Below are 23,943 nucleotides of genomic sequence, written 5' to 3'. Positions count from 1 at the left end.
GACAGTAGTTTTAGCTGTGATATATATTTTCCATTGAAAATCAACCAATAATTAAAAAGAAAGTTTATAAGTGTTGTAAAATACTCAATGCTGGGGTAAATGTCTGTAAGAATTTAGAAGCGTATTTTTAAAATTTAGAAATGTTATTACGGGGTAGCGTAGTTTATTATAAAACTGGTAAAATTTATGTTATGAGGTACTAACTATAAACAGTTCGAGTAAATGTGACAGTTTCTTACTGCCAAGCGATACTATAGTGTAAACTGTAAAGAATTTCGGAAATTTTTGCATCAACTCACCCAATTATCTCAGTGCGCTCTCTCCTTCATATTGTTTTGCAAAAATATAAATATCTACAAAAACACAATAATTGTTCACACAGTTAGGCCTAGTAAAATTTTAACGATTTGATTCATCAGTGATTTTATAATGCTAAATTCCAGTAATTTTGTTTGCCATCATAACCTTAATTCGTGTGCTGTGATGGGGTATTTGGTTGTATTAATATTTGAGCTCAATAATATGCCACCTAATATGTCGTTTTATTGATGTTGTGACTAGGGGTGGGCAATATCAAATATTTATTTTAATCGAATAATTCGTATATTTTTAACGAATATCGAATATTCTTTTTATACACAACAGAGGCCCATAACGTCGGATGTCAACACTCCCTTATGAAAAAATTAGAAAAAAAAATAAAGTCAGGAATAAAGCGTTTTTTATTGGTTAATTTCATCATAATCGCTGATTGCTTTTGTTGTTGTGATTGTTTCGTCGGCGATATCCTAAAGTTGGCAATCTAAATTTCCCCCCTTTCTCTTTTATTAATTCTTGCGTGTCGGCGGATATCGATGTTTTATATTTCTGGTTTACCCGTACGTTCACATCGGCAACAGCTGGTAAATACATTATGGACTGAATTCAAAACCAAAATTAATTTTATTCCTATTTTAATCTTTTGCGTTGGCTTGGATCTTACTTATCATCGCTTGTAAATTAACCGTCCCAGTTAAAAGCGAAGGGTGATATTATTATCGCACCGGCATGCGAATATTTAGTAAAACGATAACTGACTTTTTTATGCTTTTCTGTGGTGTCTGCGTTATTTTCGTATTGGATATATAAACCTCGCAAATCTGCGATTACGTGAATTCTGAATGATGATTTAATCGTGATTTAAAAAGGTGAATAAATAAATTGGCAATAAAGGCATTTCTACGTAGTTATAAGGGTCTTGTGCCTAATAAACGGCCAGACGCTAATTATACCTAATTCCCTCAAGTTCTAACGTTTTTTTTTCAACAAAAAATATAGTTAAAATCGTTACCGAGTAATTCACAATTTTATTTACGGAATTGGCCAATTTAACACTTCAATTAACGGTTTTGATGATGTCACGCCTCAATTGTTACTGCTAAAATGCTTCAAAAACAACTGTAATCATTTCCGATGATAATAGGCTTAACGATTCGTAAAAGAGTGTTCGTGGTTACAACGAAATTCACGATTGATTTTACGTTCTGCCTACTCTTGTTTACAATTTTAACATTCCGACATACATGGTCGGAATTTTAATCAATTTCATTTTTGGATGACGCAAGAAATGGCTAATAACATGTCGCCAATAATACGGAGTTTAGAATCTGGGGAATTTATATTTTAATACCTAATCTAGTATGACGTTTCTAAATTTACGGAACGGTCGGTTCGCTTTTTGAAAAATAGAGAATTGAAACGATACGTAGGGCGCAAAAATGATGCAAATAACACCATAATGCAAACACAACGATTTCTCAAATTTGTCGCTTTTGTCTATCAGCGATACTTTTGGGTGAATTCTCGCGCAATTCAAGATTGATTTCGACATTCATGAGTTTCGTGTCCAAGCGATGCGGCTCAGATCACGTGGTACCGGATATTCGACTAGTAAAATGCCATACGGATATTTTAATATTCGATTCGCTATTCGAATATTTTGCCCAGCCCTAGTTTTGTTCTTTCACTTCGTTTTATTGATATTCAGAGAACACCTGCACAACATCCGCTGATTGCCCGGCAAATAATATGTGCGTTCAACTCGCGACATCGCCACCCAATGTTTGTAGATGCCCACTTGGATATCAAGGAGATGATTGTACGGAACGTGAGTATTCGATGTTTTGTTTGTATTTCTCATAATTTCGACCTGACCTAGTATAGTGATGTAAGAATAAGAAAGACATATCATATTGTTCAACAGGAGAAGGTAGCGTCGACGTTAGATGCCCTTATCCCGGTGAACTGATTGCTGTTTGCGTGGCTTCCGAAATAGACGTCCAATGTTCTGAAGGTAACCCATGTCCGAACGAAGAAATATGTTGCATGGGATCAAACGGATGTTCAACCCGCTGTATTCCAGTTGGTCAGTGCTATAGATACTAATGTCTCTGTCGTTCACTATAGGCCGCGAGCCGAGGCCCTGAAAAACGCCTAGAAAGTGAGTTTCGTAGCGCACATCAGGTAACTACCTGAAAATGATTTTAAAATGTTCCTTAAAAATTTAGTAACAAATATTGCCTTGTTCCCACTTCCAAAAGTTGCACGTTTTACGGAAAAGACGCTTTTACTACAAGAAATATGTGCTACGATCTGTCCTATATTCTCTACATTTTCGGCACTGAACAATGACTTCTGCATGACGTAACAATTGAATTAAACCAGCTGTTAGCGAGCGGATGAATATTAGTTATTTCTGCTCGACCTTGCGCTGAGTTGGGCAGGCTTTCCATAGCCCTGTTTAGTTATTATTAGTTAAGTTATGCTAAGACGTTGTTGAAAAATGTATAAGTAAATTATTAAACACTTGTAGATCCTTACCACGGATATGGGCCGTGAGACGAAACCATGAAAACGCCAAGAAAATGAGTTTCGTAGCGCACATCTGGTAACTAAATAAATTCTTCAGTTTTGTGTGAAAACGAACATAATGAACGCATTACAGCTTGTTCCACAATCCTGGTGCGAAATTGAATATAAGAGGTTCCCGGAAATTCAATAACCATAAGTTTACAACGCATACATAAGAACTATACAATTCGAGAGCCCTACAGCACACTAACACAAATGTATTCCTGTAATGTTTTGCCTGACCAAAATCGGACTTCCTCAGTCAATCATAATTTATTAGGTAGATTACGAAAAATATGGCATACATGTAACCAACAACAAAAAATACTTTAATTGTGTGACAGGAGTCGGGAGTGACCTCGAAAGCAGCGACACCAACAACGCTGATTCACATTTGAGAATAAATTTTATGTAATAACCACAAGCAGTTTACAACAAGAACAGCATAAAAAGCTACATCCATTTTATAGAAGCTATCAAGTATCAAACGTATTTATTTTTAAGCAATGAAGTCACAAATTAACATCGTGAGCACGAAAACACAAATAAATCAGTTATTTCTCACTTAGAAATTTACCGCAAAAGTCAAGAAAATTAAATGAATGTACAATATGTACATAACATAGTGAACAGAAATATTACAATTTACAATTAATCTTTTTTTAGTTTATGTGGTTATGTATTTGAACAAAGGCAATAATATTTCTAGAAACAGGACTACGACAGTAGCAAATGTCCGGAAAAAAAAACAAATGTATGATAGCCTACTTATTAAATCAACTGTAATATCTAATTCACTTTCTTCTGAATTGTTTTCGAAATCCACTATCTCAAAAATCGACTTTTCCTCTATAGGTGTACTGTGATTTCTGCAGTCAATACAAAAACAAAAATCTGTGCAATTTAAGTTGATTTTGGCACACTTTCATAAATTATTTTGACTATTTTTCTTTGCAGTTTGCCAACTCAAGAACTGATTTGAGGGCCACATGCTTCTTCAGTGAATCATTGTTGGGTGAAGAGTATAATCCTTATGTTTGACAGTGTTAAATAGACGTGCCCTGGTATCATTTACATTCTTCATATCCTCTTCAAATTCCTCAGCTTTATTTATTAATACCTCGTTAACCTCGAAAGATCTTCATAGTCGAGGGAAAAAAATGAATTGAAAATCTCAATGAAGTCTCCAACATGAATTTGATGGGCAGTTCCAATTGCAGAAAAGTGCTAAAGTATTTCAATATGAATAGCCCATCTAAGCTGTTTGCAACTATTATGATTCTCATATACCTTTAAGCTTCAAGACTTCTTGTTTAATCCATTTTATAGCACTGATAGCAGCAGGGATCAGAGCCTGCGTTAGGTCGGATTGGTGGAACATTGCCGTTTTCTTTTGTAGTACAGTATCTAAAATAAGGAAGAAAATAATATTTGGAGCAGCATGATTTTAAAAATACCCCTAAATACTAACTAATACCTTGAATACATAATGCATTTTATCTGATGTACTAAATGAGCGTATATATGCTCATTGCATGTTCTACAGTCCAGCAGTGTTTGCATACCATTACTAGACTATATCTACACTAAATTTTGATATATCACAGTCTGAAATGTCCTATGACAGTATGAGTATGGACTATAGACTATATTTTGAAACATCAACTGTTTGTCTACAAGTTCATTTCTCACCTCTCAATCATTTCCAATGCTACCTTTCTTTCCACTCCGGCATAACTTATCATTGCTTCCCAGGTTCTTGTCGACTCTATGAATTTAGATTTAGACCAACCGACATTAGTAAAATTGATTAATTTCTTCTCTTTCACACAACCGTGCATTACAGAAACAGCCATTCATTTCTATTTCCCAATATGCTGTGGCCTATATAGTAGTATAAGTCTGCTGAATAGTCAAGAAGAGTCATTAAATTAATCATAAACATTTCATGCAAGCCAGAAAATATCGTTGTTTGTGACATATAATTCTAGGTCTACCCTTCCTTGGAGTTACCGCACCGTACCTATTTAACAACGTCTTATGAGCTAGTGCTCAACTAAAATTGCTATTTATGGCAAGGATATACAAGTGATTAATATCTTACCTATACTTTTCAACACCTCCTTAGAATAACTGGACTAATATTACCGGTAACTGAAAAAAACTATGGAAAGGCTACTCAACGCAAAAGCGAGCAGTTGAGTACATCTGATATTCATCCGACCACTGGGGATCCACCTACAGCTGACTAACTTGACTGTTACGTCGTGCAGAAGTCTGCGTTCATTGGCCCATGATACCGGAAAAGCAGAGAAAATAGGACAGATGGTAACACATATTTATTGTAGTAAAAGCGTCTTTTCTGTAAAACGTGCAACTTTTGGAAGTGGGAACAAGGCAATATTTGTTACTAAATTTCTAAGGAACATTTTAAAATCATTTTCAGGTAGTTACCTGATGTGCGCTACGGAACTGAAAGATAAATGGCCTCGGCTCGCGGCCTACTACTATAATAGAAGTATTTGCTTGTGTTATGATTATGGGAACGGATAGAAAGTCATTTCATGTTGTAGGCTAGCGGTTACCTTGTTTAAACCAATATGAATAATGGATTTGGCCTCAATAGTTATTCAAATAGCCTCGCTGTGGAGGGCATGTTAGTATACCCTATTATTGTCTATTTGATATTCAATACATACGGTTCACCGGGTTAGAATTTATATTTCTTTCATTTAATATCCCAAGTTTAGATTGAAACCATAGCCATAGTTACGCCATAGAATAAAAGTCGCATTGATTAATCGAGGCTATTGCACAGACCACGAAAACATGTCGCAATCTGAATCAGCTCAGATTCATTAGTCAAATGAAATAAGAGTGTTATAATACGAATAAAAGGGCTTTGTTATATTCTAATATTGTTTTGATTTGTTTTTCATCACAAACACACCAAATACCGTATTTTCCGGCGAATAAGACGATTTTCTAGACCTAAATTTTTGGCCTGATTTAGGGGGGGGGTCGTCTTATTGGGCGAATATGGTAATATTAATTTTTTTCGATGTCAGTTTATTCTGCAATTAGGACCATGAAATATCTTGCGAGCGATAATATGCCTTCCCCGACAGTTTAGTTTGATGAATAGGCGTTCTCGCTTGGTAAATCTGGAATATAAACGCTTTTTAATTATTGTATTTGAAGTTTCCACATTTGCGTGTGCATCACGAGCAGAGTATAAGTCGCCAAGATGGCGTCGCATTTGTGTGTGCATCACGAGCAAAATTAATCGATGAAATGAGAGAGGCGGGCGCGCATGCCATCGCGAGAGAAACATCAATCTGTTAATCATTACTAGACAGATCAAAGTTATTGCGCGATGACCGAATCCGAATATCAAATTTCAATACTTTGAATTGCCCATGCGTAAATACGGAGGTCTCACCATGGATTTATAATTAGCCGCAGAAATATTTGAATAATATAATATTACCGCAAATAAACAACATTTGAGCGGAAACTAAATTTAACAATGGACATTTAAATATATAACTTTTAAAAACACGAAATTCAAGTCAAGTAAATTTTTTCATCATCAATCAGCACCCTTTTGTAATAAGTTTTTATTTGTATACTTTCATCGAGTATTTTGTTCTTTAATATGCTGACTATGAATTTGTAATAAACCTATAATTGTGGGAAGTAACGAAAATTCAAATGAGCATATGCCACAGAAAGAGATATTCCCTCGCACATACCGTGGGTTATCGTAATCTCATAATACTATTACGGGTATTGACACAGTGGAGGCGCACAAATGCATCAAATGGGCAGCATCATAGTATATGGCAACATAAAAATATGTGGTGTTTAAATAATAACGATAAATAACTAAATCACGCAATTCATACAACGAAACTATAAAGTCTATCAGAGTACATTTAAAACAATAAACAAGTAAGCGTGACCAGTATTACTACTCGAATGGTTTCCTACAAGAAATTCACAAAGCAACGGTTTGAAGATGACGTTGTAATTCTTGATCAACATCTAGCGGTAACTCTCAAACACAAAAATACACCAAACAAATACGGACATTGTGGTTTGTGACACACACACCGACTGAATTGTGTTATATTACAGTAGTGACTCGGATCGCTGGTGTTACTATACAGTTGTGAGTCGGACCATCTTGCAATTTTAATTCACGCTGTCACATGGCAGGAACTTCTAAAGATATGGCAGTTCCGGTACCGTAACACATCGCGGTGACACTGAACTAACTCGTAACTGTCTCGTAAAAGCGGGGCTTGCACTAACTGTTATGACTAATGTCTTCTAATCTTGGTGCTTTTCTTAAAATCGGTAAAACGGTGCGGTACTGAGACACTGTAATTTAGCCATGTAGCGCGGCGGTGGGACTCAACGGGCTAAGCGTCAGGAATACGCTCGCCACCGCACCTCTAATTACTCTGCGTGGGTTCGCAGGTTCGAATCCCATGCAGGGATTATGTGCGAGAGGATTGCTGGACTCCTCGCCGTCGTTGGGTGGTTCACGTAACCGCTGGTCGGTTACGGCTTCCTCCACCACCAAGTCCATGCTTCCGAAAAAACAAACAATATAACTAATCGCATACCTGACTTGGAATGGTAACCGGACGAGAGGCCGTGGTTCGCCATATGATTAAGCCATCTCATCGGCTTTCCTCTCCCCCTGGATAAATATGTAAATCCTATCCTATCCTTTTGTTCAGGATACCCTATTTCGGTGAATTGATAATAAAATATTTCGTTTCGGCCAACGTGCCCATATATTTGAGCATAGCTCTCTTGTTTTATTTAATTCTGTTAATTTCTTTTGAACTGTAATGTCTGTATAACTGTCACATTTGTCACACACAAATTTGCAGTATCAAAACAGACAGTCAGTCAGGCCTAAAAGATGCACCAAGATGGCGGACACCGGGTATGTGTACCATGGTTAGGCTATAATGTTATTGCAATTTACCTCAATTTAGTTCTACTACGAGTTCGGGGACTAGCCAAGTGACCCCCGTAGTATTTGTACACGAAATTATGGCCTAACCCTAACCTGGTACACATATTGCATTTCGGTGTCCGCCATCTTGTTTCACATACTTCTGGAGTACCAATCCGCGTTCCCATGAATAAAAATAATACAGCGAAATTTTGTACGGTATATCAGATTTCATAGAATCCATACAAAATTTAGAAACAAATAACAGTAATAGCCTTGTAGAGAAAAATTCCATTTTTAACTTTCAGCCGCTATAAATGAGGACAAGAGGACATTCATATTCGCTGCTGTAGAACAAAACTGACTTATGTCCACTTTTTCAGATTTCACTTTTTCCAATTTTTTGAGGTTTTAAACCATGCTCTTTCGGTTGCACATAGGCTTGACCGCCAAAGCAGGATAGTTTGGAAGATAACCTTAACTTAGTTTCCTATGCTGAAGTACAGGAATTATGTCTCAAAATTCTTGGTTCGATGTTTTTTTATGCAAAAGTTGCTTATGTCTACAAAAGTGGATATAAGCCCTATTCACACCATAACAAATTTCAAATATACTGGACATGAGTCTTTATGCATGACTGCACATACCTAGTGAATTCTGTTGTGAGTCATGTAGTCTACTTATATCAGTAAAATTTGAGAATTTTTTTCAACCAATATGTGATATTAAATGTTTATGTAATGAAAGGAAATCAAATTTTTTATCTAGGTAATCAGCTTTCTTTAACACAATCTCTTTAATTAAATTGAGAACTAATCGCTTTTTACCAATGGCACCATAGGAAAAAGATACCTTGTGGAAAAAGAGATCTCAGAATAGTTGATACAGTTCGTTTTGGCTACTCATATGCACGTTGTTATCATTTATATTATAAAATGCTCCATATAATAGTGTTTACTAGGTTTTAAGCAAATTGATGAGTATGGTGATGTTGCCTTACGGCACACACGCGGCAAGGATAAAAAGAAATAATTTAGTGCAAAAAAGACTTATGTCCAAAACATTGTTGTGCGCTATCAACAAATTATGGCTTAAAGAAGGGGTCACCAACGCGTTGCCCGCGGGCATCAAGTCACCCGTGAAGATATTATTGGTAGGGCTGGGAATTCCGCCCTTATCCCGGTGAACTGATTGCTGTTTGCGTGGCTTCCGAAATAGACGTCCAATGTTCTGAAGGTAACCCATGTCCGAACGAAGAAATATGTTGCATGGGATCAAACGGATGTTCAACCCGCTGTATTCCAGTTGGTCAGTGCTATAGATACTAATGTCTCTGTCGTTCACTACTATAATAGAAGTATTTGCTTGTGTTATGATTATGGGAACGGATAGAAAGTCATTTCATGTTGTAGGCTAGCGGTTACCTTGTTTAAACCAATATGAATAATGGATTTGGCCTCAATAGTTATTCAAATAGCCTCGCTGTGGAGGGCATGTTAGTATACCCTATTATTGTCTATTTGATATTCAATACATACGGTTCACCGGGTTAGAATTTATATTTCTTTCATTTAATATCCCAAGTTTAGATTGAAACCATAGCCATAGTTACGCCATAGAATAAAAGTCGCATTGATTAATCGAGGCTATTGCACAGACCACGAAAACATGTCGCAATCTGAATCAGCTCAGATTCATTAGTCAAATGAAATAAGAGTGTTATAATACGAATAAAAGGGCTTTGTTATATTCTAATATTGTTTTGATTTGTTTTTCATCACAAACACACCAAATACCGTATTTTCCGGCGAATAAGACGATTTTCTAGACCTAAATTTTTGGCCTGATTTAGGGGGGGGGGTCGTCTTATTGGGCGAATATGGTAATATTAATTTTTTTCGATGTCAGTTTATTCTGCAATTAGGACCATGAAATATCTTGCGAGCGATAATATGCCTTCCCCGACAGTTTAGTTTGATGAATAGGCGTTCTCGCTTGGTAAATCTGGAATATAAACGCTTTTTAATTATTGTATTTGAAGTTTCCACATTTGCGTGTGCATCACGAGCAGAGTATAAGTCGCCAAGATGGCGTCGCATTTGTGTGTGCATCACGAGCAAAATTAATCGATGAAATGAGAGAGGCGGGCGCGCATGCCATCGCGAGAGAAACATCAATCTGTTAATCATTACTAGACAGATCAAAGTTATTGCGCGATGACCGAATCCGAATATCAAATTTCAATACTTTGAATTGCCCATGCGTAAATACGGAGGTCTCACCATGGATTTATAATTAGCCGCAGAAATATTTGAATAATATAATATTACCGCAAATAAACAACATTTGAGCGGAAACTAAATTTAACAATGGACATTTAAATATATAACTTTTAAAAACACGAAATTCAAGTCAAGTAAATTTTTTCATCATCAATCAGCACCCTTTTGTAATAAGTTTTTATTTGTATACTTTCATCGAGTATTTTGTTCTTTAATATGCTGACTATGAATTTGTAATAAACCTATAATTGTGGGAAGTAACGAAAATTCAAATGAGCATATGCCACAGAAAGAGATATTCCCTCGCACATACCGTGGGTTATCGTAATCTCATAATACTATTACGGGTATTGACACAGTGGAGGCGCACAAATGCATCAAATGGGCAGCATCATAGTATATGGCAACATAAAAATATGTGGTGTTTAAATAATAACGATAAATAACTAAATCACGCAATTCATACAACGAAACTATAAAGTCTATCAGAGTACATTTAAAACAATAAACAAGTAAGCGTGACCAGTATTACTACTCGAATGGTTTCCTACAAGAAATTCACAAAGCAACGGTTTGAAGATGACGTTGTAATTCTTGATCAACATCTAGCGGTAACTCTCAAACACAAAAATACACCAAACAAATACGGACATTGTGGTTTGTGACACACACACCGACTGAATTGTGTTATATTACAGTAGTGACTCGGATCGCTGGTGTTACTATACAGTTGTGAGTCGGACCATCTTGCAATTTTAATTCACGCTGTCACATGGCAGGAACTTCTAAAGATATGGCAGTTCCGGTACCGTAACACATCGCGGTGACACTGAACTAACTCGTAACTGTCTCGTAAAAGCGGGGCTTGCACTAACTGTTATGACTAATGTCTTCTAATCTTGGTGCTTTTCTTAAAATCGGTAAAACGGTGCGGTACTGAGACACTGTAATTTAGCCATGTAGCGCGGCGGTGGGACTCAACGGGCTAAGCGTCAGGAATACGCTCGCCACCGCACCTCTAATTACTCTGCGTGGGTTCGCAGGTTCGAATCCCATGCAGGGATTATGTGCGAGAGGATTGCTGGACTCCTCGCCGTCGTTGGGTGGTTCACGTAACCGCTGGTCGGTTACGGCTTCCTCCACCACCAAGTCCATGCTTCCGAAAAAACAAACAATATAACTAATCGCATACCTGACTTGGAATGGTAACCGGACGAGAGGCCGTGGTTCGCCATATGATTAAGCCATCTCATCGGCTTTCCTCTCCCCCTGGATAAATATGTAAATCCTATCCTATCCTTTTGTTCAGGATACCCTATTTCGGTGAATTGATAATAAAATATTTCGTTTCGGCCAACGTGCCCATATATTTGAGCATAGCTCTCTTGTTTTATTTAATTCTGTTAATTTCTTTTGAACTGTAATGTCTGTATAACTGTCACATTTGTCACACACAAATTTGCAGTATCAAAACAGACAGTCAGTCAGGCCTAAAAGATGCACCAAGATGGCGGACACCGGGTATGTGTACCATGGTTAGGCTATAATGTTATTGCAATTTACCTCAATTTAGTTCTACTACGAGTTCGGGGACTAGCCAAGTGACCCCCGTAGTATTTGTACACGAAATTATGGCCTAACCCTAACCTGGTACACATATTGCATTTCGGTGTCCGCCATCTTGTTTCACATACTTCTGGAGTACCAATCCGCGTTCCCATGAATAAAAATAATACAGCGAAATTTTGTACGGTATATCAGATTTCATAGAATCCATACAAAATTTAGAAACAAATAACAGTAATAGCCTTGTAGAGAAAAATTCCATTTTTAACTTTCAGCCGCTATAAATGAGGACAAGAGGACATTCATATTCGCTGCTGTAGAACAAAACTGACTTATGTCCACTTTTTCAGATTTCACTTTTTCCAATTTTTTGAGGTTTTAAACCATGCTCTTTCGGTTGCACATAGGCTTGACCGCCAAAGCAGGATAGTTTGGAAGATAACCTTAACTTAGTTTCCTATGCTGAAGTACAGGAATTATGTCTCAAAATTCTTGGTTCGATGTTTTTTTATGCAAAAGTTGCTTATGTCTACAAAAGTGGATATAAGCCCTATTCACACCATAACAAATTTCAAATATACTGGACATGAGTCTTTATGCATGACTGCACATACCTAGTGAATTCTGTTGTGAGTCATGTAGTCTACTTATATCAGTAAAATTTGAGAATTTTTTTCAACCAATATGTGATATTAAATGTTTATGTAATGAAAGGAAATCAAATTTTTTATCTAGGTAATCAGCTTTCTTTAACACAATCTCTTTAATTAAATTGAGAACTAATCGCTTTTTACCAATGGCACCATAGGAAAAAGATACCTTGTGGAAAAAGAGATCTCAGAATAGTTGATACAGTTCGTTTTGGCTACTCATATGCACGTTGTTATCATTTATATTATAAAATGCTCCATATAATAGTGTTTACTAGGTTTTAAGCAAATTGATGAGTATGGTGATGTTGCCTTACGGCACACACGCGGCAAGGATAAAAAGAAATAATTTAGTGCAAAAAAGACTTATGTCCAAAACATTGTTGTGCGCTATCAACAAATTATGGCTTAAAGAAGGGGTCACCAAAGCGTTGCCCGCGGGCATCAAGTCACCCGTGAAGATATTATTGGTAGGGCTGGGAATTCCGCATCGAATAGTAACTTATTCGAATCGGTCCAAAGCTAAATTTCGAATCGCCGCCATCTTGTTTTTTTCTTTTCGCCAATGATCTAGGCCAGGGGTGGGCAACCTTTGTCGGCTCGCGTGCCAAAATCGGCTAAATTTAACGACGAAATTCTTCCGCGTGCCGACCAAAATTAAAAACAATTATCTGCTACTTTTCATTCGAAAATACACAATAAACCTTTTAAACACGTACAGACAGATTCACCATTCGGAAAAATATCAATCCGACAAATGGACTTGATTACTTTCTATCAATCAATCATTTATTTTGGTTCTCTGACATAAACAATACAAAAAGTAAACACACAAAACAGATGCAGAGATACCTGGGAGACGGGCATAACTTAAAAAAAGTGATAAAGCGTACAGTGTACGTGCCCGCCCACCAAAAAAGAATAAAACAAACACAGGAAAACGCAATTTACAACCAGGCAGTACTTTGCAAGCAATTTAACAAAAACAGCAACTCTCATTCTATATCAGTGCGACTCCTGCTGCTGCATTACCACTGATAGAGATTTTACATTGGGTTTATATTTTGTAACTTTTCGAGAAACACACGGACTACTGATTTCATCTTTCGGGCTACTCCTGTTACGAGACTTGATAAGGTTCATAACTGAGAAAAAAGATTCAAATGCATAATATGTAGATGAAAACATTGAAATTAATGCAGATACAAAGTTTTTAAGACATGAAGAACTTTCGAGAATGGCATACTAATCACGCAATAGCTCGTTTTATGCACTTCTCTCTTGTATTCCCTTCCCTAATCGCTTATATTGCTTTTGAAATCAATTTATAACAGTAAGTTAGCAAGTAACCAATTGAGCCGTACAACTCCATAAATCAAGCAGAAATGAAAAAAATGGTGGTACAGACGGACTATATCACGTAAGAATGTAGCCAAATGAATGCCGCGGCCTTCTCGACAAAATTTCTCGAGAGCTCACTCATTTATTACGTCGTAGTATATTTGTTTGTAGCCATATGCCATGAAAGGACAAAAGAGTTCAAATAATAGATTGTTAACAAATCATAATGAATATACGAATGCTCAGTTTGATATCTGATAATTCAGAGTCTTTAAAGGAGAACGATTTCGTTTCGCCTCGCTCGCGTGTCGAATAAACGAGCTCGCGTGCCAAGTTTGGCACGCGTGCCAGGGGTTGCCCACCCCTGATCTAGGCGAATTCCTCATTTTTTGTTCATTGAAGTCATAATTTTCCAACGCAATTATAACATATGACTATTCCCTGTAGTGAGTTATTGATAAAACGTGTTTGTTATTGTGTGTGAACGCTCAGTAATCTATCTGAGTGATGTATTCTATGGCTTTAGTAATTCATTTGTTAAGAGGAGCAATTACCATAAAAGAGTCGCTCACAATTATATATTTCCAAGTATTCGAGATTCGATTCTGAAATCACAAGGTATTCGAAAATGCCCAGACCTACATATGAGTCGCCCGCAGGTCTGTTCCAAACTAAGCTTAATAACGGCGCTTAAAGGTAAGCTAAATCAATCAAATTTTGACCTGCTATTCTTGTTTAAATCACATTTATATGGGAACTGGGAATGACACTATATTAATTGTTGTAACTATCAACCTGATTTTCATCAATGTTACGGATCAATTAACACTCTTCCAATTATGACATCACACTGATATTACGTTTCACAAACCCGCGCTTTATCTTGTCCATTGGTTTGTGTAGCAGCAATAATACAATTATTGATTCCTAAGAAAAATGGCAGAAAAACGATGAAAAACCCACAATTTTCACGATGATCGGGAGGTGGATATATTTTTACCACCATGTAAACAGTCTGCGTGTGTGTCTCATTTGTGGGGCACATCTTGTCACGCAATCTATCCACTCACTGGTCAGCGCAGTACAGACAGGAAAAGTTCGCGATTCAAATCATACAGCAATCCTATTTTACGAGACCATTGTTTGGTTCAACCTATCTTTGTGAATCAACATTTTTGACGTAAACTCAGCATAGGATGGGATTTACATATTTATCCCGGTGAGAAGATAGCTGATAAGACGGCTCAACCATATGGCGAACCACCTACTATCGTCCGGTTACTATTTCACGTCGTATGCCAGTTAATTATTTGTTTTCGGAAGCTTGGACTTGATAGCGAAGGAAGCCGTAAACGATCAGCGGTTACGTGAAACACCCAACGGCGGCGAGGAGTCCAGCACATCCTTCGCACATAACTATCCCCGCGTGGGATTCTAACCTTTAAATCACATTTATATGGGAACTCGGAATGACACTATATTAATTGTTGTAGCCATCAACACCGCCGCGACTCACTCCACCAGGAACAAACACGGAACGCGCCTCACTGATGAAAATCTGCAAAACACGCTCAGAGTTAAAGTGTCAAGGTACACGTCGGAGTACAACACTCTGCAACATCTGATAGTACAACTGTTGAGTCCATTTTATCTTGGACTGTGCAGAGTGTTTGTGAATAATCCAATTACGTTGTGGTTTCCTAGGGTATTATAGTAGTGATCACTTCAAAATCAATTTCAAAACACTCAGTTTTGAAATGCAAGTGTCGTTGATAAAAATTTATTTGATATGTTGTGATAATCGTTTGATTTCCTGAGGAATCCTCCTGAAGTTTATCTGTGCTTCTACTTGACTAAATACCAGTAATTATCAATATTTGAAGCAAACTGACTTTTTTTAGAAGTGTACATTAAACTGCTTAATTTTGTCCATTTCCGGTTGACCAAAATCTTCAAAATTTTAGGTTTTATGGATGGTTCCAAGCGTTCTTCCCTTGGCAAGCAACCAAATTTTTAATGATTTATATTGCAAGTCATCATCCATTTACTCTGTGATGTTATCGGGTTATTTTGATATTTAAGCACAATATCATGCCATATATTACGTTGTTTTATTGATGTTTTACCCTTTCACTTTGTTTTTTACTATTAATTATTAGCCTGCACATCAGCCGAGGAGTGCCCTGAAAATACAATGTGCTTTCAACCATCAACAGGGCCCAATGCTCGTGGTTGCCCAGACGGATTTGGAGGACTGGATTGTATGAAACGTGAGTATTCGATGTTTTGTTTGCATTTCTCAGAATTGCGACCTGATCTAGTGTGGTAATGAGAAAACAAGTGCGACAAAATTATATTGTTCAACAGGAGCAAACTACGTCGACGACAGATGCCCTCAACCCGATGATCTGAGTGGTGTTTGCGTCCCTTCCTAACTAGACCGCCAATGTACTAATGGGGGTATTGACAAATGTCCAGATGGAGAAATATGTTGCCCAGGATCAGATGGATGTTCATACCGTTGTTTTACAATAGTCCTAGATAATTTGTCGGTCATTGCAATACATGAATATTTGTGTGTGTTATGATTTCGAAAACCAATAGAAAGTCATTTTATGTAGTAAGTAACCGCATTGGAACTTATATGGATATGGCCACAATCGGTATTTGAATTGTCCTCGCCTCATTAATACACCAAATTCACCAGGTAAGACTATGCGAAAGCATTGACAAAACCCCACATGACGCGCGGTAATTTGAGTTTCGTACAATCCCCCTTCAATAGAGATTTGAGGCGGCCAGTATATCGTGCTCGCATTCTTGGTTACACGGACTCGAGCCTAAAAATATTATTTTTCCCATTTCATATGAAAAAGTCCTACAAATAAAGCGAGCTCTACACGATTATGTAAATCTCTTATCATCCACTGTCAGCGACGGCTTGGAATTTTCGAAAGAACAAAAAGTCGCTGATAGCGCGCGTGAATTTCACTGGACTGTTTTAGTTAAATTCATAAAAATAAACGTTTTGAGAAAATGAGAAGAACATATTATTTTGACTTTTAAACGTCTGAAGTTTTATTGAAATATTCTGATCAATATGGATTCGAACTTTGATCAGAAACCCAGATCAAACAACAGTTCTTTCTTTGGACCTCCTGAAGTATACGCACCAAGATGGCGGACAACCTGAACTCAGGTTGTGTACCAGGTTAGGGTTCAGGTTATGCGACATCTTGGTGCGCATATCCCAGGAGTACCCTTTCTTTGTTATATTTAAAATGAGTATTTTTAAAGGGGAGTTTGCAACATTTCTATACAACGACTTCTGAAACAGACAAACAGTCGACGACAAAAATAAAATATTACAGCAGTTCGTGAACATAAGCATGAGCGATAAACTACCCGTCCTGGCTGTAAGAGAAATCCCATAATCTGCGCTGAAATCCCATAGATTACAATATATTTTTTTTTCATTACAATACCAAATTCATTTGAAGACACTTGATCGAACACTGATTAGACGAGTGCATCCCCGATAGTGAGTAAAAATGGATAATAAGGTCCATCACGAACACAAAAGAATATTGAGTGGCGGATTCACTCATTTTATTATCGCCTGGTCAGCATGATTTCGCACTGGGCGTACAGTTTTAAAATTGTCAATTCTAATGTCACATGGAAATGTAGACTTTAATTTTAGCTTTCATATATATTTTCCATTAAAAATCAATCAAACATTTAAGTAGAAAATTTAAAGTTTTGTAAAATATTTAATGCTGGGATAAATGCCTGTAAAAATTTTAAAGCGAATTTTAAAATTCAGTAATGTTATTACGGGGTAGCGTAGTTAATTTAGCGTAGTTTTAATTTAGAACTGGTAAAATTGGTGTATTAATTATAAATACCTCGAGTAAATGTGACAATTTCTTAGTGCCTAACGATACTATTACGTAAACTCTGAAGAAATTCTGAAATTTTTACATCAACTCACCCAATTGTCCCAGCGTGCGCACGCCTTCATGTTGTTTTGCAAAAATATAAATATCTGCAAAATCACAATAATTGTTCACACAGTTGGGCCTGGTAAAATTTCACGATTTGATTCATCAGTGATTTTATGATGCTAAATTCCAGTATTTTTGTTTGCCATCATACCATTAATTTTTGTGCTGTGATGGGGTATTTGGTTGTATTAACATTTAAGATCAATAATAGGCCACCTATTATGTCGTTTTATTGATGTTGTAACTACGGGTGGGCAAAATCGAATACTTTTTCGAATCGAATAATTCGAATATTTTTACGAATATCGAATATTTTTTTTATACACAACAGGGGTTCATAACGTCGAAAATAATAGAAATATTGACAAGTCGGGAATAAAGCGTTTTTTACTGGTTGATATTATCATAATCGCTGATTGTTTTTGTCGCCGCGATTGTTTCGGCGGCGATATCCAAAAGTTGGTTTTAAAGTTCCGCCCTTTCTCTTATTTATTTGTTCAAGTATTAATTCTTGCGTGTTGGCGGATATCGATGTTTTATATTTCTAGTTTACCTGTGCGTTCACATCGGCAACAGCTGTTAAAGACATTAAGAACTGATTTCAAAACCAAAATTAATTTTATTCTATTTTTGTATCTTTTGCGTTGGCTTGGCTGTTACTTATCACCGCTTGTAAATTAACCGTCCCAGTTAAGGGCGAACGGTGATATTATTATTGCACCGGCATGCAGATATTTATTGAAGCGATAACTGATTTCTCATGTATTCTATGGTGTCTGTGTTATATTTCGCACTAAATAAATAAACCTCGCAAATCTGCGATTGCATGAATCCTGAATGTTGATTTAAAATAGTGATTAAATAAATTGGCAATAAATAACAATTATAACTAAATAACAATTAGAACTAATTCCCTCAAGTTTTAACATTTTTTTCGTGCAACAAAACATATAGCCAAAATCGTTACTGAGTAATTCACAATTTTATTTACGGAATTTGTAAATTCAACACTGCCATTATCGCTTTTGATGATGTCACGCCTTAATTACTGCTAAAATGCTTTAAAATCCAACAATTGTAATCATTTCCGATGATAATAGGCCTAACGATTCGTGAACGAGTGTGCGTCGTTACAACGAAATTCACGATTGATTTCACGTTCTATTCTACTCTTGTTCACAATTTTAACACTCTACCATACATGTTCGAGTAAAATGTTCACATATTCAAAACATTACTTGACCAAGGATGAAAGGGATCCCTAAAGCTAATAGAAAGAATTGGAGGGACTAACTAAGGCTGTCATTTCTTATCCCGTTACAACCCAGTAATGGTTTTTCATAAAGTAACTCATGCCAGCTTTTGGAAAACTTTGACTGGTCATTTTTAAATCCATGCTATTTATAAAACTCGAATTTTCTGACGATCTGAAATCGCCATCTTCGCAATGTTTGGTCTCAAACGTCATTTTGACTTTTACTTTTAATCAATTTTATGTTCGGATGATCAAGTAATGGCAAATAACATGTCGCCAAGCATACGGAGTTTAGAATCTGGGGAATTTATTTTAAATACCTAATCTGGTATGACGTTTTTAAATTTACGGAACGATCGGTACGCTTTTTGTAAAAATATAGAATTGAAACGATACGTTATGCATAGCAAGAAAGCAAATAACACAATAACGCAAAGATAATTACTTCTCAATTTTGTTGCCTTTGCCTGTTAGCGGTTCCTTTGGGTGAATTCTCGCGCGATTCAAGATTGATTTAGAGACTCGCGAGTTCCGTGTCCAAGCAATGCGGCGCAGGTCACGTGGTACCGGATATTCGAATAGTAGAATGCCATTCGAATATTTTAATATTCGATTCGCATATTTGGCTCAGCCTTTCGTACTACGTTTTATTAATATTTAGAGAAAACCTGCACAACAACCGCGAATTGCCCGGAAAATCATATGTGCGGTCAAGTCGAGTCATCGCCGCCCAATGTTTGTATTTGCCCACTTGGATATACTGGAGATGATTGTATGGAACGTGAGTATTCGATGTTTTGTTTGCATTTCTCGGAATTTCGACCTGACCCAGTCTAGTGATGTGAGAATAAGTGAGACACAATTATATTGTTCAACAGGACAAGGTGGCTTCGACGACAGATGCCCCCCTCCCGATGATCTGATTGATGATTGTGTGGTTTCTTAAATAGACCTCCAATGTAATGAAAATAACCCATGTCCGGATGGAGAAATATGTTGCATAGGAACATATGAATGCTCTACCCGCTGTTTTCCAATAGGTCAGTGCTATAGATACTAATGCTATTGACGGACACTACTATAACAGGAGTATTTGCTTGTTTTATGATTTTAAAACCAAAGAAAATTCATTTCATGTAGTAAATAACCTTAGCGGTTACTTAAATCAATTTGGATAAAGTCCCAATAGTACCTTAAATCAGTGATTCCCAACCGCCGGTCCGCGAGTAATTTCGTTGTTTTATTTTTTTATGCCGTCTCAATCGCTTTACCGTAGACAAAGTTGCGTTGGCTCATTACGCAATTCTCTTCCTCCCTCATATTGCGACGTCTTTCGCGACATGTTGGCGCCGTCTTACGCGACATCTTGGCGCCGATCATTCACACTTTTTCGGCTCCGATTCATCGCGAATGCGCTCCATCAAATCTCGCAAAATTAAGAAGCCTAAAAATCGGCTCGCGTGCTTTTTCTGTTCTGCGTGCTTTTCCTGATTAATATGACCATCCATATAAAACGTAATGCATATCTCCTTGTTTAAACCAGAAAACTGTCAAGAACAGTACAATATTCCTAGAATATTGCAACAATATTCTAGAACATTCCAATATGATATTTCAACATAACATGCGAAGTAGCGAATAATTCCCGTGTGATATGTCGAATGACCTTGTTTTACATGAATAATCTGTGTAAGAACGGTCACGAACAATCGAGAAAATTGTTACAACAACAATTGTTTGTCAACAAAACTTGAAACAACAAAACTTGACTGTCGTTTTAAACAGCAATTGATATATACAAGAATTAAAACCATAAACGTTACTTGCGACTAATTGTAATAAATTGAATACAAAATCAAGTTTGGGATTGAAAATTGATAAAGACACGACAAGGGGTAGCAATTTTGCTACACATAATTTTGTCTATATAGTTTACTTCAAGTAATGTTTATTTTTGGAGTGTAAAAATGTGTGGAACAAGTAAGAGTAATGTATTCCTTCCTCTCACTCACACGACTTTAAATTTGTTTGTGAGTTGGATGATTATATTAATTTAGGCATTAGTGAATTTTGTAAAAAATGATTAAATTAATTCTAAATAAATATTTCATTATATTTATACGACTGTTTATAGCTCTTTGCATTATCAGTGGTAATGCCTAGTGACTTCAGGTCTTTAAAGCTTTTTATATTTTAGTGATTGCCATAAGGGGGATTGTAAGAAAAAATTGTTTATGCTAACAGGACTGTATTATGAACAACAAATAGGCAAAAATGAAGACAATAGGATGGTGGGGAAATGGGCAAGAAATAAAACATTGGAAATTAGGCGAATATATATAAGACACTAAAAATTGCGAGAAAACTACGGCGAAAATATATAAGACACTGAAAATCGGGCGAACAAAAAAAGGCGAGAATGAGATAATAAAATGGTGGAAAACCGGTACTGCAATATTTTCTTGATTACGTATGAGGTATGACACAATGAACCAACGAGAAAATAAATCGATAAACTGGCAAAAAATAGACGTTGGATTGACGAAAAATTGACACTGCATTTGGCGGAAATTGGGTACTTCAATATTTTCTTGGTGTTTTAGCTCAAGTCATAAGCCTAGTTGGCTGCTTGACTGAGCTTCTCGCTCTTGCTCAATGTTTGCGCATTACCAGCTTGACTTTTTCATCTGAAAAAGATCTTTTAGGCCCCATTTGGTCATTCACACGGGTGCCTCTGAGCGCATTATTACGATTTTTTGACCTAGTTGGTCTGTTTTTGCCCATGTCGGGTTGAAGTAGCGCATTATTGCAATTTTGCGACCTAGTTGGTCTATATTTGCCCCATGTCGGGTTGAAGTAGCGCATTTTTTTTATTTCGTTATGCCAGCTTTGGGCTTTTTCGGGAAAAAATTAAGCTTTTCGTCTAATTTTAGTTAAGTCAAGCTTGGAGTTTATTCAATCACCGAATTTACTTTCAAGGGTATTTTAATAATAACGAAATCTATCCAATCAAAAAGGGGTTGTTAATTCCCGCCAAGCTTTCAGTTATTATAAATCTCTCGAAAGTCATTTGAAGCTCAAACATTCAAATTCTTCTACCATTAATTCATAAAAATTGAAAGCCAAATTGTAACACCACATATATACAAAGGGAAAAGGGTTATATATTAGAAATAGAGTAAATATGGGGAAAAAAACATAAAATAAAATGATGGATTACGTTTCTAAACATGTCTATTAGGTAGGGATTCGCACTGGCATCTTTATTATTCAGATTATAGCTGGTTTTATTTCCATTGGAGAAAAACTTTGCCAATGCACTTTATTAATTATTTCGTTCTCGATTAAATTACTTCCAGAAATATCCAAAATTTCTTGTGTGTCATTTTCGTCGTCAATATCACGATGTTTTGACATTTCTGGGTTTCCTTATATTCTAATTCGTTTCGCACGAATCACAAACACACTTAATATCTGCAATGCCACATTTTTTTTTCCAGTGAATCAATACTTAGCTATTGGTATTAATTTTAAACGCTCCAAGCACTACGAATATAAATAAACACGACCGAAGCTTTTTCTATTCGCTTCAAAGCAGCGGGTCGTGGGTTGTGTCGGGAACGTGTACGATAAATGAATGTTCAGGATGTCAACTCTAAACATTGTCACATTCTTCTAAATATTTAAAACAATGACAAAATCCGGTGTGAAACGTCTTAAGTTGTAACTACTAATTGAACTAACTAGATTTAATTTGACTCCAAAACAGAAGGGTTTATAAGTTAGCGTGTTCCATTTGAGAACTCCGTTAATTTGATATAACAGCAAAAGATCCAGAGAATGCCTCTATAAGATTTTATTTCCCTTAATATTATATTACAATAAATTTAAGGCAAATAAACCAACTCACGATTTTAAGTTATTATTATTGACAGTTGAAATTCTATCATATATCACATGGATGATTATTCACATTGCATACGGCTGTGTCGAAATATCATACTAGAATTTCCAATATTTTATGACGTCAAGAACAATACTTAGTGTTGATGTCCGAATATTCAAAAGTATCGGTTAATTTGCTATGATTCGTCATTGCAAACCGAGAGCTCTCATACAAAAGTGCAATATATATTAAAAAAAAAACTTTTGAAAAAAAAACGTATATACTTATTGTTCAAGAATATCAATTCTGAACAAGTGACATTTTCCAACGTATTTATAACGAGAACAAAACTTGATGCACGATTCGCCAGTGTAAGCGCGATTTAATTTGATAAAACTATATTTTTGCGGAACGCACACACTTAAGGCTTATACTGCTTCATTATTCGTTACACGAGTCGCGAGACTGGTGTTCGATTAACCGTTGGATTTATTCATTGGTTGAATAAATTCTTTGCGCAGTTTTCTTACTTTTTATTTGAGCATTATGACGTTATGCTGTTCATAAGTGTAATACTTTTTGATGTTTGGTTGTCTTAAGATTTAAATGATCAATTAAAATTACCAATTCTGCACAGTACTCTAAGTCTAATATACCAGTATGTGTGAAACCGAGTGAGAGCTGCATATAGGCAGAATTTTTCGCTCATTTTTAATATAACTTTTCGTAGTGTAAGATTAAGTTTACGATAATTTTCCCATTTCATCTTGATACTAAAAAGTTAGTGCCACATGTGATGAAATATTGTTAGTATGCAGGCTGTGAAAACCCCGTTGATCGTAAAACATGCACCGACCAGAACAAAATCTGCGTTGATATCGATACTACTGCAGGTTTCAACTGTCGATGTCCTTTCGGATACAGCGGAACCATACGTAATACCATGCGCCACACCATAAATTTTCATACTTTATTGAATACAAAATCATTTTCATAATATTTTTGCGTTTTCTTCAAACCAGACTGGCCACAGCTGCATAATTAATGTATCGTAATTCATGACCCAGACTTATATTTTTATAAGCGAAAAAA

At 36.3% G+C, this 23,943-nt stretch overlaps 1 protein-coding gene and 2 long non-coding RNA genes across 5 annotated transcripts in view; 2 read left to right on the top strand and 1 right to left on the bottom strand.

The window, feature by feature from the left end:
• LOC120346974 (uncharacterized) overlaps window positions 1-23,943 on the top strand; it is a 36,460-nt gene that overhangs the window by 11,573 nt on the left and 944 nt on the right. The window contains exons 4-5 of one of the 2 annotated variants that reach the window (XR_013478853.1): window positions 19,627-19,746; window positions 19,844-20,005. Coding sequence is in view for 1 of the 2 variants with exons in the window: in XM_078117655.1 (XP_077973781.1) it covers window positions 19,627-19,746; window positions 19,844-19,911 (188 nt within the window). In the remaining variant the exon portion in view is untranslated. Of the gene's footprint in view, window positions 1-19,626; window positions 19,747-19,843; window positions 23,627-23,943 lie in introns of those variants that run through there. The other variant, XM_078117655.1, reaches the window with a different exon arrangement.
• LOC144429645 (uncharacterized) lies at window positions 3,144-4,788 on the bottom strand. Of its 2 annotated transcripts, XR_013478945.1 has the most exons (3): window positions 4,582-4,788; window positions 4,180-4,296; window positions 3,144-3,758 (listed from the first exon to the last, which is right to left on the bottom strand). It is a non-coding gene; the product is annotated as an uncharacterized LOC144429645 (long non-coding RNA). The 2 variants fall into 2 exon arrangements; XR_013478944.1 differs by having other exon boundaries at window positions 3,144-4,296.
• LOC120348114 (uncharacterized) lies at window positions 9,041-16,824 on the top strand. Its single transcript, XR_013478855.1, has 3 exons — window positions 9,041-9,172; window positions 15,863-15,973; window positions 16,071-16,824. It is a non-coding gene; the product is annotated as an uncharacterized LOC120348114 (long non-coding RNA).

Source organism: Styela clava, chromosome 11, assembly GCF_964204865.1.
Source record: "Styela clava chromosome 11, kaStyClav1.hap1.2, whole genome shotgun sequence".
Lineage (NCBI taxonomy): Eukaryota > Metazoa > Chordata > Ascidiacea > Stolidobranchia > Styelidae > Styela > Styela clava.
The sequence above is the reverse complement of the archived record's forward strand: the minus strand, read 5'-3'. Positions and strand labels throughout refer to the sequence as shown.